Source organism: Talpa occidentalis, unplaced genomic scaffold (assembly GCF_014898055.3).
Source record: "Talpa occidentalis isolate TD23 unplaced genomic scaffold, MPIMG_talOcc4v2.1 talOcc4.3, whole genome shotgun sequence".
Lineage (NCBI taxonomy): Eukaryota > Metazoa > Chordata > Mammalia > Eulipotyphla > Talpidae > Talpa > Talpa occidentalis.
In genome coordinates, this window is record NW_023603184.1 from 23,026,505 (window position 1) to 23,047,107 (window position 20,603).

General features: G+C 39.2%; 1 protein-coding gene across 2 annotated transcripts in view; it reads right to left on the reverse strand.

Moving 5' to 3' along the window:
• The window catches only part of NELL1 (neural EGFL like 1), a 738,699-nt gene that overhangs the window by 630,142 nt on the left and 87,954 nt on the right, over window positions 1-20,603 (reverse strand). For both annotated transcript variants that reach the window (XM_054699344.1, XM_054699343.1), the window contains exon 4: window positions 1,353-1,523. In XM_054699344.1, coding sequence (XP_054555319.1) covers window positions 1,353-1,523 — 171 coding nt within the window. The remainder of the gene's footprint in view (window positions 1-1,352; window positions 1,524-20,603) is intronic.

Below are 20,603 nucleotides of genomic sequence, written 5' to 3' on the forward strand. Positions count from 1 at the left end.
AAGGATGCCAACTCACAGGCCACTTTAGTTCTAGGGAATTGAAGGAGTCAATAAGTTCTTGAAGATGGAAGTGGAGACAGCAGTGCCCAGCCCAAGACCACAGTAGTTAACATGAGAACTCTGTTCAGACACATATTACATCTGCTTCAAGTCACAATTCTTGAGAATTTATGAAAGCACCTTAAATAGAGGACACTGAAATGGACCAGACTCACTTCAAGATAAGAAATGTTCATTTCAACCTGACACTGGTTTCTGTCCTGTGCCCTTGCAGGTCCTCTTCTGAAATAGACCGTAGCGCTGGAGTGGCAAGCACAACCAATCTTCCTCATCAGAAATGTAGTATGGAGCTGGCTGACCTTGGAATATCCCCCTTTCTTGTTGGTTTCCAGAAGAGAAATTGGCCCCAAAATCCCTGCTCTTTATCCTGGACCCAAGGGAGCAAGTGTTGTGGCTGTACGGTCATTTTAAATTTGATGGTATCATTAATGAGAACCAACAATGCATGGACATGGCTTGGAATGCCAAAAAAAAAAAAAAAAAAAAAAAAAAAAACCTCCCTGTAATTGGACTCAGATCACTATGCATGAGGATTTTCAGGAGAGATCGAAACATTCCCCTTGATCACCATTATCCAGCTGTCTACCCACAGACGATCCAATGGAGACCAATAGTCTCCCTTCTTCAACTAACAGTAAGCCTGACTCTACTGATATGGGGGACAATATTTCCTTTCCTCCCCAAACCACAAGTTCCTGTGGAAATCCCCCCCACCACAGATATGCCATCCTCTGGCAAGAGGGAGTACTCACTCACCACTCTGCAGAAAATGGAAAACCTCAATTCCAAAAGATTCAAAGAACAGCCTCTTTAAGAAACTTCCATTTGGAAAAGCTATTTAAGCAAAACTGCACTTGATGAAGTGAAATAGAATTAGCCGCTCCAGTAGCATGGGCTTCTGAGATTCATTCTAAGGTAGACTGGCTTATTCCCTTCCAAGTGGAACGAACTCAACAACAATATATCACAGTTAACTGTGATCACTGCTCCATGGAATTTCAGCCGGTGCCTGGAGCACACCGAGGTGCACTTAATATTCCCCAATCTGTCATCAACCTTTTGTACATTTGTTCCTAATCACAAGCTACTATTTCACTTTAACGAACTGTTTTCTTAGCGTATTACGGTTGGTCATTTCAGCACGCCTAATGGTCCATTCGGTAGGTTAAATTACAATTAGGGTCCCTTGGTTTTCCTTTTCCAGAAAGTCTTAGAGGGGTTTGATTTTATCCCCCTTCCCTCTGCTTCAACTTCAAGGGCAGAGTCACAAAAGATCAAAGATAAAGACATACCTGTTGCAGTCAACGTGGAGCAGGAGATGAGAGGCGCTGACTGACAGCGCCACCTTGTGCCACTCTCCATCTGCCATCCGGTAGGGAAGTGCCTCTGTCCTGGGCTTCCCCTTATGTATGTAGTGGTAGCGAATCTCATCCCTCAGACCACTGCTCTCCAGTTCAAAATAGCTGTACATAAAGCAACAAAAAAGTTGGTTGTATTTGAGTTCTGGATATCAGAGCTATCATCCATTCTCACTATTTATTACCAGGTTTCTAAGAATCTAAAACTAGCTGAGCTTGACCCAAAGAGCCACAACCCAAAATCAATTGTGTACCACATGCAACCCAACTCCTCTATTGTCTGAGCCCCCTCCCGGCAATACTTTGAGTCCCTGAAATGGAAATCAACTGATCCCCTGAGAGTAACAGCCACAAACTAGCCAGCAAGGCTTGGGGAAGTGGCTCTTAAGTACTAAAAAATACAGTCCAGACTTTCTATCATTTGATAAAGGCCATGCACAAGGGATAGTTTGTTCAATTTTATTACTGGTATTTTTACTTTGGCAAGAATTAAAGGAAAATAGAAGTCATGCTGAATATTGGGGATTGCAATTAAGTTTGAGAATGAGAGATGGGAAAGTTGGTAGGTTGCTGTTGTTGTGTTTTTTGTTTTTGTTTTTTTTTTCAGTTCTCCCTAGACCAACTATTGATAGAACTAGATAACAAGCGGGAGAAAGCTGAAGCTATTCATATAGACCAGCATTTCCAATTACCATTAAATAAAACATGCAACTGAGTGTTTTCATTCCCCAGATTGTTGTCCTATTTTCCAGATTTATGAGAAACTCTTAGCACCACCATTGCAGTCTTCACTTTAGTCATTAAATGCAGCAGGTAATGTTGGTACATTCCTGCTGATACTTTAGTGGTCTATGTCTATCTTCTGCAATGTGGTATCATCATCACCACCCTGGGGCCTCCTCTCAGAGTCTAGCATTGCACACTAGGCATTTGGTATACGCTGCCTAACGCATCATCCACAAAGCCTAAAAGACTGTTATCAATGTTTAAGTATTAACAAACTAGATTCAGGAAATAGATACCAAAGCCAGATTTAAACTTGGGTCGAAGTTGACAAAATGTGCACTTTCTACCAATTTGCTGCCCATTTCAGAGGCACAATGACCAAGCAGTAAAGATACTCTCAACCGGGATTATCTCCCAGCATTTCATTCATATAGACCTAAAAGCCACTCACCATGACAGGTAACTATACTTGGAAGCCACCTGTGCTGGCCTGACCCCTCTAGCTAGATTGTATTTAATCTAAAACACAAAAAGCCTCACCCACAAACATCAAAATGAATATATGATAAAACTCGGTCTCTATTATGCGTGACTCCCAAATCTCACGTCAGGAAACATGCATATTTCTTGTTCATTTCTCATGGGGATATTCCGAAAAGAGCAGTGTGCGGGAAGCAGATTTGAGACCAAACTCTGACTCACCTCATTTGCACTAGACACAAAAGCAGGCCCAAGGTCATAAACTGAAGAGGTTACTTATCTATTGCTGCCAGCTCTTGAGCCCAGGTACACGCTATTAGTAATAATAAATATTACACATATTTTACAAGACTTCAAAGGAAGAAATCCTTTAATAGAATCATTTTATGGAAATTCTCCAAATTTCTCCCAAGTGACTAGAACATTGGGAGAACGAAACAATCAGAGAACTTAAAAGGTCAAGATGACCTTAGGGCTTAGTTGGTCAATTCAAGTCTCGTTTAACATGTTATTACTGAGCACACAACGATGGGATAAAAAAGGATTTAAAAAATAATCCTACTTAAAATCCTTTGATACTACTGAAAAGGAAATAAAATGTGTCCCTCCCCACAAAAATATTAAAAATTGACCTATAAGGAAAGGAAGCAAGAGAAGTTATCATTTCACGAGCGACTGCCATGTGCAGGAAAGAGCCAAATGCTTCCAAAAACATTATTTCAATTAATTTCATCAAGATGGATATTATACTATTTTGCAGATGAGTTCACATATGATCAGAGATATTAAGCACCTTGCCCATGACCACAGAGTTCCTGTATAGAAAAGCATCATGGTTTTATATTTGAGACCTCACCAAGATTAAGACTTCGTAAGAAACCTCTTAGTGACCAATAAGCTACAGCTGTAGAGAGGGACATGAGCCAGAAAGGACATCAATTGAAGAAAATTAGAAATACTTAGAAGGCGCCTGATGGAATCAAATAATATTTAGAAAAAAAGGAGGCAGTTAGCCATATTTAATCATTGCTGGGATTATGGCTTCATTAAGCAAGTGCTCAGTGTATTATAAGCCCATCTTTTAAAGATCTGGAGTATGTGGTTTCCTTGGGGTAATTACAAATACATAGCTATAATCTGCCCTAATGTTAAACAAAGGAATGCTTGTCTTGAGGTAAAGTTTCTGACAGCATTATGAGCATATTGAAAAAGTGCCCAAATATTGCCAACAATTTGGCTAAATACATTAGGCAACTACTGACTCGGCCCTAGGGATGACAGGACACTGGATAGCTACATGGTGTCTTATTCAAATTGTTTCATGAGTATGGGGAGGGGAATCAGGCAACACTTCCAGGCAGTAATCCTCTGCTAATAGAGATGTGAGTCTAGTCCTGAGAGCCAACTAGAGGAGGTAGTCATTTGGCCTGTGGGATTTGATTGCAGCCTGGAGGAAAGATCCATGATTTACAAATCCCTGGTTCTCAAAGTATGGTCCACAGACCATCATCGTCATTATTTGTAGAAATTCAGATCATGGGAAAGAACCCAACCAAGAACTACTTGAATGAGAATCTGCATTTTCACAATCCCCAAGACGATTCATAGATGCACAGCAGTTCAAGCAGTGCTGTAGTGGTGTCCAGGTGTTGCACTCCCTGGCCAGCTGGTCCCGGTGAGGGAGCAGAAATGTGATGCCCAGAATGAGTAAGTAAGAGCTGTGTGCTGCTCGGAGGCAGAGGGGGTCCAAGTGGAAGTGACTGAAGTGGATGTCTAGTGTGCTCTCTGTCCCTGACAGTCCCCAAGTGTTCTGGGATCTTCTCAGGAGTTTGAGGAAGAGGGAAGCTGAACGGATGATACAATCACTCACCAGATTTTGTGAGTGGCATTTCTCCCCTTAGCCCTGGATCTCAGCCAAGCATGCTTTTTGAATGAACTCTCTTGGCACCTACAAAAGTCTGTTCATCCTGCAAATATTTGTAAACAGCAAAGATAATCCTTCTTATATTGTATCTTTTTCAGGTCAAGCAAGCTCAGCTCCTTGCTTCATACTCCTGTCACCAGCCTAGACCACATGGCCTCCTGGACTAGTCTACCTCCTGGACTAGTCTTCCTCCTTCCGGATCTTTCCCCTGATTGGTCACCATGCATTTGACCTAGTAAATACACTGCATCCAGGAAAAGACACTTGATTTGGGCTGTGAAGTTATGAGTGTATCACAGCACTCATACGGCCTTCCCTTATCGAACACTCTACGTCTTTAAAACAAAATGCCATGAAGAAGAGTCTTTCCCACCTGTGCTTACATAGCTAAAATTTTTAAACCTAAGTCCTTAAGTGCTAGGCAGATCCAATCCAAATCAGCATGAATCATTCTCCAAAGTCCACCCTTGAGTATAAGAAACATATATGTTACCACAATATAAAGTCAAATTTCACAAGACTACCTGAATTCCAAGGTATAACTGGGATATAAAATCCAGAAATAACTCCAAGTAAGACATAGATCAAGATGAACCAAGTTCTTTTTATTTTCCATTTTCTCCAAAACCAAGGGATCCATAGAGATTTGATAAATATAGATACTAGAATGCACAACTCTATAAAGTCAAAATGCTAATGCTAGGTAAATGTGTTGCTTCTGTATACTAAGGATGAGAACAGCAGAAGTTATTTTTAAATGATATCCAGGACTAATTCATTAGTCAAGGTGAAAATTTCTTAGAAAATTGCATTTCCAGCAATTCCACAGAGATATATATTGGTTATTGGACAAATATCTCATATCCTAAAGAGCTCCAAAGTTAGTGCTGTGCCTGCTTATGCTCCTAAAATGGTCTCACTGTGCCCCTAAACCAACAACCTTTTCCTGGGAGTCTGGGTGAGGAGAGAAAAGCAAAAGGGATTCGGGAAACAAGCCCACTCCTGCCCAGTGTGTGTCCCTGGAAGGATTATTGGGACAGAGAGAAAACGGTCATGTCTCTAGGTGCTTTCTATAAAGGAAAATAAATTATCACAACTATATGGAAAGTACCTGGGTAGACCATCCAGAACCCACTCACCCCATCCCTAAGTCCTGAAAAATACCAAAGGAAAAAATTCAATTTCCCAGCATAGTACTTAGGATATCAGGAAAGATTAATACTACCTTTATGATGGTAATAATTACACTATCAGAAACATAGCTAACATTTATTTTATAATAGCTAATACTAACCGAGGTTTATTACTGCCACAGAATGCCTATAGGACTTTCTATTTGACATCAAAATAATACCACCACCCTATGAGATGCTTGTCTATTTTTTATTTTCTTTAACAAACACTTCTACAGCACGACTATGCATTTTAACCTAACAATCTTAATATATGCCAGATGTTAACATCCCTATTTTAAGGAAGATGGGCCTAAGTCACAGATGTTAAGAAACTGTCCCAAGGCTACACACCTAGGTAGGACCAGCACTAGCATTCAAAAAAAGAAGCAATGGCACAGTTTTCAAGTAAGTAGTAGTACAAAGAGCACTGGCAAAGGATAACAAGCACTTGATCTCAACCTCAAATCGGCTACAGAGTAATCCTAGACCAGATGGCCCATATGCTCTGCCTTGGTTTCTCCTATGTACCAAGTAAACTAGTTTCTCCTGTGTGCCAAGTAAACTAGTTAGGCTCTGTGGATAGACCCAGGAGGACGTTACAGTCTCCACCAGAGGGAAAAGATGGGACTGCAATCTCCTCTAATCAGGGAAGCTTTTCTCTCATCTATTGCAGAAATTGGTGCTCAAAAAGATTTCCTTTGGATAAAAGATTTCTACTTCCAAAAGTAATCTTAAACTATAGCACCAAACTATCTTTAAGGTCCAGCTCAGATCAAAATTCCTATCATTCCTCTACTGCTTTGCAAACTGACAGACTTTAAAAGATATTGAATCACTGGTCACTTAGTTTCATTCAGCACTTTGCATTTTTAGCAATACCAGGTCTCCAGGATACTAAGGAACCTGGAGGAGATAGGATAGGAGATGGCAGAAGTAGCAAATTTTCATGGCTCATCCTTCTCCCTGGCATACAACAGACTGTATTTCCCAGTTGCCTTGAATGTTTATGACCAAAGGCAGGCAGTAAAGAGGGTGTTCCTCATCTGTGGAGTTTACAAAGAATCCAGTAAAGGGCTCTGAGGTCTTAGGGGGTGGTGGTATAATTAGATAGACAATCCCTGGGTCCTTAATGACTGCATGGAACAGACATCATTCCTCACACAGGCCAACAGTGAATGGGAAACAAACTTATGATAATCCACAGATTTAGAGGTTCTTAGACAAACTACATTCAATTAAAGGGATACAAAAACATGAAAATGAGGAAGGTTGAAAACTGAAAAATAACCATGGATACGAAGCTACTGCTAGACAATAAATAGAAATGGCAGGAGGCACGAATACAGTCCTCTCCTATCCTGATTATGACAGAATATTGTGTCATCCAAGCAAGCTGCTTGACAAGTGTCACTTTCCAAAAATGGTCATAATATCTTGCAAACTCTCCTACAATGTGATTTTTTACACTCTTCCAATGGAAAGGTGGGTTCAATGTGTCCCTTCCCCTTGGATCTAGGAGCTTTAGAAGAATAAGGTACGCTTGGTGACTTCCAAGGCTGGGTCATGAAACATGATGGAGTTTCCACCTTGTCTGCCAGAACACTTCATCCTAAACACCTATATCACTGTGCAAAAACTCTGCCTACCCTGAGGCTGCCATGCCATAGGAAGCCCAATCCATATGGGGGCAGTGCATATAAATGCTCTGGTGCATAGCACACAACTGGGATACCAGCCAACCACCACTGTAAATACCAGATAAGTGAGTGAAAACACTTCAATATGGTTTCCCTGGGCTTTACTTTTCCAAGTTGAAGCAACAAACATTGAGGAAAAGAGACAAAACACTCTCCTCTGCACTCTGTCCAAATTTCTGACTCACAGAATCGGTGATTGATAAGATTGGGGTGCTTCATTACATATCAAAGAAATCAGAACTCCTTAACTTCAGGAATATAAGTTTGTTTGTTTTTTTTAAAGATTTATTTATTTATACAAGAACCGGGGTACAGGCCAGATTCACGGAGGGTGAGAGGATTCACCAGAGACAGAGCGGGGAGCAGAACAGGCAGACTGACGAAATACACTGCTGAGGGGAGCAGTGGGCGTGACAGAGGTCTGCCACGCCAGGTGGGACCCTTGCCAGCCAGCCGGGATGGAACCAGCACTGCAGAGGCTGTGGACAGCTTCACAGTGCTGCACTCAACCACCTGCGCCACCAGGGGAGGCCCAGGAATATAGGTTTTTATATTTAAAAATTGACACTATAACATCTATATACCAACAAATTGAACAATCTATAAGAAACAAATTCTTACTCATACAACCTTCCAAGATTATCAGGAAGAAATAGAAATCAGAATAGATCAATCTAGAGGAAGGAAATTGAAATGGTAATCAAAAGGCTTCAGAAAAACAAAAGCCCAGGAAAAGATGGCTTTATTAGTGAAAGCTACCAAACTTTCAAAGAATAAATATCCTCTCAAATTCTTCCCCCCAAAAAAGGAATGTTTCCAAACATACTTTGAAGTCAACACTACCCTGATATCAAAACCAGAAAAGGTAACCTGTCAAATAAAGGAAAAGTATAAACCAGCATCTCTGCAGAACATAGATGCAAAAATCTTCAACAAAATACTAGCAAACCAATTCAAAAATACACTAAGAGAATCATAAACTATGTCCAGGTGGGATTTATTTCAGATATGCAAGGATGGCTCAACATATGCAAATCAATTAACATGATATACAACATCAATAAAAGATAAAATTGGATCATTTTAATAAATCAACATTTCAACATAAAAGATCATTTGACAATATTCAACCTCCACTTATGATTAAAACTTGATAAATTGGGAATGGAAGGAATAATACCAACATAATAATAACTGGATATGACAAAACCAAACTAGTATCAAATGGTGAGAACATCAAAGATTTTCTTCTAAGATCAGAAACAAAAGAAAATGTGCATGCTCACTACTATTATTCAACATAGTATTGGAAGTCCTAGCCAGAGCAAGTAGTAAGAGAAATAAAACACATCCAAACTGGAAAGGAAGAAATAAAATAATCATTATTTCAAGATGGCATAACATGCAGAGAAAACGAAGACTCTACTATTCTTACAAACAATAAGTGAGAAATTTCAAAATCAATATACAAAAATCTGTTGAATTTCTATACACAATGAATAGAAAGGGAAATGAAAACAATCCCATTTTCAGTTGTATCAAAAGAACTAAATAGCTAAATATAAATTTAACAAAAGCAAAAGGCCTATATATTGAAAAGTAATACTGTTCAAAGAAAAACAAAACAAACAGAAAGCTATCCCATGTTCATGAATTGAAATAATTAGCATTATTAAAACATTCATTTTACCTCAAATAATATATATGCAATGCAATCCATATTGAAATTCCAATGGCATTTTTGACAGAAAGAGAACAAGCAATACTGCAATCTGTATGGAACCACAAAAGACCCCAAATAGCCAAAGTAATTCTGAGAAAAAAATAACATACCCTCCAACTTCAAACTATACTATACTTCAAACAAACTGTACAAAGCTATAGTACAAAACATGGTATTGTAATGAAAACAAACACAGATGAGTAGAACAGAGTTGAGAGCCCAAAAATAAACCCACAAATGTATAGCTAATTTATGAGAAAGGAGTCAACAGCATCAATGGCTGTTGCAATGGCAACAGCAACAGAAACAAAAGCAAAAATTAACAAAAGGAATTACATCAAACTGTGAAGCTTCTGAATAAAGAACTCATCAAAATGAAAAGGCAACCGACTAGACGGGAGAAGATAGTCACATGTCAAATATATAAGGAAGGATTAATAACCAAAACACAAAAAGCAATCATGTAACTCAACCCTACAACAACAAAACAGAATACAAGACATCAAAAAAAGGGCAGAGGATCTGCAGAGACACTTCTCCAGAGAAGACATACAAATGGCCAGCGGGTTTCTGAGGAAATGCTCATCACTTATCTCTATCTTAGGGAAATGCAAATCACTGCCACAAAGTCTTATGCTCAGATTCCCCCATTACTGACACCTTGTTTTCACTGTCAGGGCACAATGTTAGTACACAATTATTAACTAAATCAATACTTCAGAGTCAGATTCCCTTAGTTTTTATTTAATATCCCTTTTCTGTTGTGTCATCCTGTATAGGATATTGCATTAGATTCAATTGTCATGTCTTATGTTTCATACAAGATTCCTTACAGTTGTATAAATTTATGACTTTGGGAATTTTGAGAAATATTGAGGAGGTATTTTGTAGAATTTTTCCTACTTGGATTTAGCTAATGTTTCCCACAAGCTTACTTGGATTGTGGGATTTTGAAGGAAGGCTACAGAAGGGTAATTCTCTATCAAAGATACCATAAACAACACAACTTCCAGCAACACTGTTGGTATTGATCTTGCTGTTAACCCACCTGGCTGAGCACTGTCTGTCAGGTTTCTCTGTGATAAATTGACTCCTCCCTGCTGTTCCCTTCCCACACCATCCTGTTTCAATGGAAGTCCACACTAAGGGATTGGGGATTTATGCCACATGTTCGTGAGGATGAAGTGTCTACATAAATTATTTGGAATTCTATTACAGGAAAGACTTGGCCACTCTCTCAAAATATTTATCATTTACCTAAATCAGTATGTACTCATGGGTTATATTTTCAAACTTTGGGTAACAAACCATTGCTGGTGTATTTTCTCTCTCAGTCTGTTGCCGTTTTGACAGCCAAAGTTGTTTCAGCTGGTTCCTATGTCCCTTTGACTTACTCCCATCAGTTGGGGCTTTTTGGTTTGGAGGACTTCCTAGCTTCTGGTACCACAACATGCTCAAAGCTTTTCTTTATTTTTCCTGAACTAGTCCTAAAATCAGTCATTTCTCCCAAGAGAAATGGTTGTTGGTTTTGGAGATTAGTATTGGAAACCAATATCTGGGTGTTAGGTGTGCTCATTACTGATGGAGGGTTATTTTTAGGCACTTTAGTTGGTAAGGTATACTATATGACCACTCCATATATCCATGTCTATGAAGATTTTATGTGTCTGCTCTAAATTAAGCTAAGTATGAGTTCACACTGATATCCTAAACTTCGATGTATCACCACATGGATCATTCTAGTCTTCCCAATACTTCTCTCCAGCCTCCCATAATATGCCATCCATTTACTTACCTTCAGTACGTGTGTATAGTTATTTTAGAATTGTTTACTTGTACCTTCACGTAAACTTAATCAACTAGGATGAAATCTGTATGTTCAGTTCCTTTTCTCCCTAGTCTCACAAATTCCACTTGTTTCAAAGTTACTCAGGTTAGCAACTTTTTTTCCAGCCCCCTTTTTATTGAGGTTATTTCACATAGTTGAAATACATTTTTTGTGTATAGGAAGGCTACTGATTTTTGCGTGTTGATTTTGTATCCTGCCACTTTACTGAACTGATTGATGAGTTGAATTAGTTTTTCTGTGGAGTTTTTGGGGTTCTCTATGTATATTATCATATCATCTGCAAATAGTGATAGTTTGACTTCTTTTTTCCCTATTTGGATTCCTTGTATGTCTTTCTCTTGTCTTATTGCTCTGGCTAGGACTTCCAGTATTATATGGAAAAGCAGTGGTGAGAGTGGACCTGAAACCATAAAATACATAGAAGGAAATATAGGTGAAACACTACATGATATGCACATCAGAGACATCTTTACAGACACATCACCCAAAGCAGTGATAGTGAAGGCAAAGATAAACAGCTGGGACTACATCAAAGAGCTTCTGCACAGCAAAAGAGACAATAACAAAACAAAGAGAAACCCCACCAACTGGGAGAACATTTTTGCACACAACACTAATGATAAAGGACTGATCACAAAAATCTGCAAAGAGCTGATGAGACTCAACAACAACAAAGAAAATAATCCAGTCAAAAAATGGGCAGAAGAGCTAAAAAGAAACTTCTCTGAAGAGGAAATGCAAATGGCCAACAGGCATATGAAAAAATGTTCAACATCACTTGTCATCAGGGAAATGCAAATCAAAACTACCATGAGATACCATCTCACACCAGTGAGAATGGCACATATTAAAAAAACTAGCAACAACAAATGTTGGCGAGGGTGTGGAGAAAAAGGAACTCTCCTGCACTGTTGGTGGGAGTGCAAACTGGTCCAACCACTATGGAGAGCTGTGTGGAGATTTCTTGACCTACTAAACATAAAGCTTCCATATGATCCAGCAATTCCACTCCTAGGTATTTACCCAAAGGACACAGAAACATCAATTCCAAAGAACACCTGCACCCCTATGTTTATAGCAGCACTATTTACAATAGCTAAACTTTGGAAACAACCCAAATGCCCCAAAATAGATGACCGGATCAAGAAGATGTGGTACATATACACCATGGAATATTACTCAGCATTCAAAAAAGATAAACACATGCAATTTGCAGCAACATGGATGGCATTGGAAGGGATCACTGAATATCCCATTTTATAGATGTATGTAGTTTAACCATTCACATATTAACATCTTAGTTGCCTCTTATTTAGGAGAATATTAATAAAGCAGCTGAATAGCATTTGTGTATAGGCTTTTGTATGGAAATAGCATTTACTCTATTGATTTGAAAACCTTAGAGTATGACTGTTGGATTATACAGTATGACTATGATTAGTTTTCTAAGACATTGTCAGCTGTCTTCCAAAGTGACTGCACTATATTATATCCCCACCAGCAATGAATGAGTTCCTATTACTATCCATCCTCACCAGCAATTGCTGGTGCCAGCTTTTTTTTTTTATTTTAGCTATTTCAGTCAGTATATGATAACATTTCATATTTAATTTGCATTTCCTGATGGCAAGAGATTTTGAAAAACTTTTATATGTTTCTTTGACTTTAGATACCATCTTCAGTGAGGTGTCTGCCCAGATCATTTGTCCATTTTTTAACTGAGCTGATTGAAAACTCAATAATAAGTAAGCAAAGTGTATGTTTTGGGCATCCTTTAAAATACAGGTTTTTCCTATTTCTCCCAGTGTATGACTTCTTTTTCCAGTATCTTTGTGTTTTTGCAATTTAAAGTTTTTATTTTAATGAAACCCAAACTTTTTGTTTCTTAGGTCTCATAGTTGATGCTGTATATGAAAATGCACCACCAAACTCAAGGTCACATAGAGCTTTTCCTATGTTCTCTTATATAAGTTTTCTAGTTTAGCATTTTATATTGAGTTTAATGGTCCATTTTGAGTTAATTTTTGGAAAAGTACAATCTTTGTCAAAGTTTTCTTTTTTGTATTAGAAAGTCCAATGTTTCAGCTCCATTTGATAAGAAGATTATCCTTTCTTCCAGAGGTTTTTAGGCAATAAAAGCAAATATGAATATATTATTTTCCCTATCTTTCTAACACAAATGTTAGCATACTATTCTCTCTGTTCTATACTTCCAACTTAATTTACAAGAGATCTCATCACAAAACTTTCTTTATTCTTACCAATTCTACTTGCTATATATACATATACATTTCTCCCATTCTTAATTAAAATCACTGGCTGATTTATAGCACAAACCAAGATGATTCCTACCTCATGTCCTATTTTCTCAAGACTGAGTCAGGATTACAGACTGTGAAAGCAAGATTTAAAGTCATATGCAAGGGTTGGCACTAAATGTTAAGTATTCCGTAGCAAGCACTGAATGGTAATAAGACTTTAATATACATGCTTCCCTGAACTTCCTTGCCACTTGGTGAAGTAAAACAAAAACTTAGAGGAAAAATAGAAACAATACAAGGCTGACCTTTAAAGAAAGGGAATAAATCCACTCTTGAATAGTGATTCAGGGAAGGCTCTAAAAGGAGAGAGATACAGGAGAACTATCAATACTTAGATTGCAGGGAGAAGGGTGAGGAAAGTGATCCAAAAGGGGAAATGGAAGTAAGACAGAGGGAAATTTTTATCTGGTCTATTCAGACAACAAGAAAAGATCAAGCATGAAGAGCACTGAGGATGTGAACAAAGAATAGAGCATTTAGGAAACAGCCCAGTCAATTAGTACTAAATTCATTGTCCCAATCTCTGACATTTGACCCTGATCCTATAGCCAAGTGATTGTGAAATCATTTTTATGATAAATCAACAGGTTCATAGGCATAGAACACACTCAAAGTTTTTAAATTTTATGACATTTTCCCTCTAACTACAGCCCTCTCTCCCTTTCTCAGAAAGCACATCAAATCAACAGCTCCAATGCACCCTGCCTGTTTTCTAATATGTTGAGACTTATCTTCTGAGCTGTGTACTTGTACAGTCAACTGCTGAGTCAACAACTCCATTTGGACTCTTCAAATTTCATAGGAGGATGATGTAACTCCCAATTGTCCCCCTTAAATCTGGTCTTCACCCATGATAGGTTCTATCAGAGTGAAAGCTAGAAACTGAAAAATTGACTTGGACGCTTTTTTTCCACATGCTTGGTGTGAAACTCATCAGTAAATCCTATTACTCTGCCCTTATGTATTTACAATGTTCCTCCACACCTCATTTCCTCACTACTATTACCATTCTTTAGGTAAGCCACCATCATCTCTTGCTAGCAACTGCCTAGCTCCCAACTGGTCACCCTTAATCCACTCTGGCCCCTCCAATCCATTCTATAGCCAAAAATCATTTCTAAAAACAAAAATCCAATTATGCTATCAATCCATTCCAACAATCTTCCATACCAGGCTTAAAATTTATCAGTGACTTCTAATTAGTATTAAGCAAAGACAAAGACCCTTAGACATGCTGCTCAAGCCCTCATATGCTCCAATCCCTGTCCATCTTTCCAGCTCAGCTTGTTATTCTCCATACCAACCTCCTATCATGTCTTTGGATATGCCATGTTCCCTCCCACAATGTACTTTTACATTCTTTTTATGCTATCTGTAATGTTCCTGCTTCCATTCCTTATCTAGTTAACTTCTATTCATCCTGTACTGTCACCTTAAATATCACCTCCCAAGGAAGACCAGTAATATTTACTCTGCCAAAACCACTGAGGGTTTTTCATGAAACTATGTTCCTTTCCTACACGCATGTGTGTGTGCACACACGTACGCACACACACAATTATTATCTTTCTCTCCCGTGGGATTTCAAGTACTATGAACACAAAGAACATGTCTAGTTTTGCTCATCATTTCATCTTCAGAGTCCATCAAAGGGTCTAGCATATAGTAAAGACAATTATCTTGGAACTGATGGGCATAATGATAAATCTCTCAGTTTTATTAACAGTACTAAATTACATATGGGCATCTCCATTTATTGTGATGTATCATATGTCAAAATGTTTAGATAATCTGAAATTGAGAATCACTGTTATAGAAAAGTTCCTCATCAAAGAGGTAGTTCAGTGAAAACACCTTTTAAATATGACTAACAACTGCTAACATTTATTGGGTTCTTACCACATGCAATGTTGATAAGTATTTTATATACAATATTTCAATGAGTTCTTGAAATAACATTATGCATGGAGAATTATTTTATTCACTTCGCAAGTGAAAGACCAAGATATAGAAGTGACTTGACCAAAGACAGAAAGCTAGGACGACAATGCCTAACTCAGAGGCTCTGAGATGAAAGAAACTTGAGAATATACAGTAAGTTGTCTATAACTAAACAAGCTACCAACACAGGAGTCCTGTGAAGGATAACATCCTGGGCAAAGAACTGCATTTCAGGAGGCCAGCCACTCTGAGCAGGAAACAGACCGAACAGATTCAGGGTAATACTTGCCTCTGTCCATGGTGCTGAATAGTCCACAGTGCCGGAAGCTGAGAGCGGGTGCCTTAGGGAAAAAAAACGGTCCAAGGATTCCTGACTTCAGTTCTCAATGAAATGTAGTGAGTATACTGGAAGTAAAGTATGTATATAACTGGCTTGCTGTAAGAACTCAATAAATGTTATCTATTGTCATTATTTAAATGTTGTTTTACCCAATAGCTTCCTTGAGGAGGAAATTTATTTTCTCCAACAGCGATTCTCCATATCAATGTCAAAGCAATGTGATGTATCTCAAAAAGCTGTGAGGTGTGCCTTATGTAATTAATTACTGTTAATTAAAACTGGAGGCTCATTAATGTTTCCTTTCCTTTATTCCAAAAATAACTTAGTCTCTACTATCCTTTAGGCCCTTTATTAGGCTGTGTTGATACTGTGATGAACAAAAACAGACACAGTCTGTGTTCACAGAACTTACAATTCAGTGGGAGCAATGGGCATTAACAAAATATATCACTAATAAATGTAAAATAGCAAAGACAGGTGAGTACTGTGAAGAAATGGAACATGGTCCCATGACAAAATCTGCATCAGTTAAAGTCACACTGGGTAAGGCTACCCAAATTGACAAGCACAGGGTCACAGATGAAACTATGCCTAGGAATAAGTCTAGAAGACAGGGGCCCAATTGGGTCTAAGAGGTAATATTTGTTCACAGTAAGACACCCACTATGGAAATTACCCATTTCCAGGGGTGGAGTCATTAAGAAGTACCAAGATCCCAGTCCACTTGCCATCACAAAGCCTCCTCCCTAGCCAGTATTCCCACTAGTGGAAATGACAAAATATTTCTATCAGTGAGGTTATTGCCACCACCTCTCTTGAATTTCCTGCCCTTGCCTTACAAGGACACCTGAATCAGGTGAATTCACCTAAGGTCAATTTGCCCAGGGCTAACATAAACTAAAATTTGTCTAAAGCAACTTACCTGAAAATCACATTTAACTAAAACCAATTTGCCTACCCATTATATAAATTTTTAAGAATTTCACAAACATTTAGGTTAGTGTCACAACCTAATTGTCATTAAGTACGCTGGTTGTCAAGTAAATTGCTTTTAGAATAACTCATTGGAACAACCAAGTCCAATTTCTAGCAGTTCAGAAAGTAGATGCAGTGGCTCCAGGGTAAAGAGTAACCTTTCACATTCAAAACTTTAGAAAGCCAGTCTAATCAGTGTCTCATCTTCAACAACAACAACAAAAAAAAAAAAAAAACTGGGCTTCAAAAAGTGATCAGTTTGTACTATGCTGCCAGAATTCCTATAAAATTCCCCCCTCTCCATCATGCTTGCTAAGGATTGGAGAAGCTTCCTGCTCCCCAATATCCTGAAGCTGTTTTTTCCTTAATCCCTGATCAGTTCAGACCACCCACCTTATCTGGGAGGTAAGGGCACTGTGAGAGCTCCACAGACTTTAAGATACATGGAGTCATCTTGTTAAAATGCAGGTTCTGGGCCTCCCCAGGTGGTGCAGCGGTTGAGTGCTGGGCTGCAAAGCTGCCCACAGCCTCTGCAACGCCAGTTTGATCCCCAGCCACCAGCAAGGGTCCCACATGGCGCGCAGACCTCTCCTGCCGTGCCACTGCTCCCCTCAGCAGTGTATTTTGTCATTCTGCCTGTTCTGTTCCCCTCTCTGGCTCTAGTGAAGTCTCTCACCCTCCCGCGCATCTGACTGTACCCAGTGCTTGTATAAATAAATAAATAAATCTTTAAAAAAAATAAAAATAAAAAAAATGCAGGTTCTGATTCAGTAGATCTGGGCTGGACTCTGATACTGAAGATAAGATACTGAACCTCACCTTAGCCTCGGGTGATGCTGTTATTGGTGGTCAGCAGGACACACTATCCGTAGCAATGTCTTACAAGACATGTTTGGCAGTTAAGATGTGTAGGTAAGAAGGTGGAGGTGAAATTTCCTGGTTATCAGAAGGTATTCAGGAGGTATTCTTCCCTAAGTTTGACTCTTATAATGCAAGAAGTAGGGGGATCACAGACCTACTCATAGACTTATGGAGTTTCTCTGCAATCAGCCTTTACTGACAATTGCTTTCAAATACTAAGAAAGCATCCTCAAGTCAAGAATTTCACAATCACATAAAGTACATCCCTACCTACTTTGGAAATATAGTCTTAAGAGTTCCTCCCTTTTAGGAGACCTAAAAAAAAAACTGTTTTCATGCTAATAATGTCCTTTAACAGAATGCCTTACAATGAAATAAAAAAAGAAATTCTGCTGACCTACTTAAACCACAAATAAATTAGATAAGCAAGGTGATAAAGCATTGGAGGGAGGACCAGGGTGGAAGTGAGGTGTAGTCATTCTGTCTCTTCTTCCACAAACAGGCCCCAAGGAGCACACTGTTGTTCCAATGATTCAAGACCAGTATCTCATCCAAAGCGCAGGGGGCAAAAAGGCATACACTCACAGCTTTCTCTAATCACATAAAGAAAAACAAGCTTTACATTCAATAAACCTGTAAGGCTCCACTTTAACCAAGTGATCAAAGTTACCTTGATCACTAATAAGACACATTAACATCAGCAACCCCTTGACCTGATGCAATTAAAAAAAAAAATTCTTTAGTGCCCTTACCCCCAAAACATATGACTTAAACACAAGAAAATATCAGAAACTCAAATCAAGGAACAGCCGACAAAATAACTGGGTGGTATTCTTCAAAAAGTGTCAACATGATGAAAGAAGGAAAAGTCTAAGAAGTTGTCACATTTTGGAGATTATGGAGAAGTAGTAACTAAGTACAAAGTAGGACACAGGATCCTGGGACAGAAGAGAGTAAAATGTTATGGGTAGAAAAATTGGTGAAATTCAAGTAAGACATGTAATTTAGTTAATAGTCTTGCAACAGTGTTCATTTCCTGGTTTTGATCATTTTGCCATTTTTATGCAAGTTGTTAACATCAGGAGAAGTGAGGTGAGGGATACATAAAAACTCCCTGCCATCCCTGAAACTTTCCTCTAAGTCTAAAATTAGTTCAAAAGGAAAAGTTAAAAAAAATAAAATAAAATACTGCTTCTTTCCCAGAGGCAGAGCCTAGGAGGCCACAGCAGTGGCTGACATCTCAGTGGAGAAAGCAATGACATTTTTTGTTCTAGGGGAAAAGGAAAGATGGTCCTCTAGACATTCTCTCTTGAATCTGCTTTTTCCTCAACAAGGTCTTTGCTTGTGGTTTCTACTCATCTCCCCCAGGCATTACATCATTCTTAAAAACATATCAAGAGAACTCATCAACTCATCCTTGTGTGAAATATGAAATCTACCTCATCTACCTCACAATGTCACATAGTTTCAGAAAAAAAGAAACCTTAGAAGAACAGCTGAAAAATAAAACATTAAGTGGGAGACTTCCTGGGGAAAAGAATAAGAGATAAAGACAGCAAGAGAATGAGATTAAAGACACACACACACACACACACACACACACACACACACACACACACACACACACACACACACTCCCCAGTCCTCTTTATCCTTGTTGAAGTTGTGATTAGGTAAGTATCTGATTGTAGGGAAGGTCTGAGAGGGGAAGAACACATGGATCACCAATTATTGGAGAGGGATAACCTCAAAATAGCTCCATAAAACCATGTTCTCCCAAGCAAGGATTGAATAGACACAACTTCTATTCTAAGCCTTGGGGGGAGAAAATGGGAATGGTTACTCACCAGTCACTAACACACACTTTCAATCACCATCATCATGCATTTGTTCTTTCCTGGGTTTCAAGTGCTTGCAGGTTAGACCTAGAGAGATTTCAATCTTGACTAATTTTCCTAGCTATACCAAAAGTAAAACATGTAAGACAAAGCAAGATATTAAGAAAATTTTTACCCATGCCTCTTGAATTAAGAACAGAAACGACAGGGCCTCCCCTAGTGGTGCAGTGGTTGAGCGCCTGGCTGCTAGGCTGCCCACAGCCTCTGCAGCACTGATTTGATCCCCGGCTGCCGGCGAGGGGCCCACATGGCACGCAGACCTCTCCTGCCGCCCGCTGCTCCCCTCAGCAGTGCGCTTCGGTCCTTCTGCCTGCTCTGCTCCCCGCTCTGGCTCTGGTGAATTCTCTCACCCTCCCATGCTTCTGACTGTACCCAGTGCTTGTATAAATAAATAAATCTTTAAAAAAAAAAAAAAGAGGGCCTCCCCGGTGGCGCAGCGGTTGAGCGCTGGGCTGCGAAGCTGCCCGCGGCCTCTGCGGCGCCGGTTCGATCCCCGGCTGCTCCCAGGCCACCGGCGGAGGGTCCCACATGGCGCGCAGACCTCTCCTGCCGCCCGCTGCTCCCCTCAGCAGTGTACTTCGGTCCTTCTGCCTGCTCTGCTCCCCGCTCTGGCTCTGGTGAATTCTCTCACCCTCCCGCACTTCTGACTGTACCCAGTGCATGTATAAACAAAACAAACAAACCAGCAAACAAATAAATAAAGCATGCCTCTGTAAAAAAAAAAAAAAAAAAGAACAGAAAAGACAGTAGCCAAATTAATAATAGCTGTCAGGGCCTATTATGTCCCAGATGCCTCAAATCCTCAGATTGAGCCAAGTTTCTTATTGATAATTTTGCTAGAAATTTCTAAGTAATATTTTACTAATACCCAGGCAGATACTTTTATCTAATTTACAGATGAAGAGGCTGAAGTTCAAAGATTCAAAGTGATTTGACCAAGTAGGTAGTAGATCCAAGATTTGAACCCAGGTTTACAGAGTGATTGACATTCTTTCTACTCCATAACACTGTTATCTAGGATGTTGCCAGCAACATTGGAAAAAATTCAAGACTGTTGGTACTGTGTGGCAGTTAACAAAGGCTCCTTGGAAACTTAAACGTTCATGTACTGCCCCCACCACAACAGATGGAAGTCACTTAAGCAGTTTCTCTTGCTCAACCACTCTACTCTCCCCGCAGAAAAGAGGGCTTTCAAGAGTAAGAAAAATGGTATAAATTAACCCAGCATGGAAGAGACTGCTAACTTATCACCAAGTCCATTTACTCTTCTTCTTG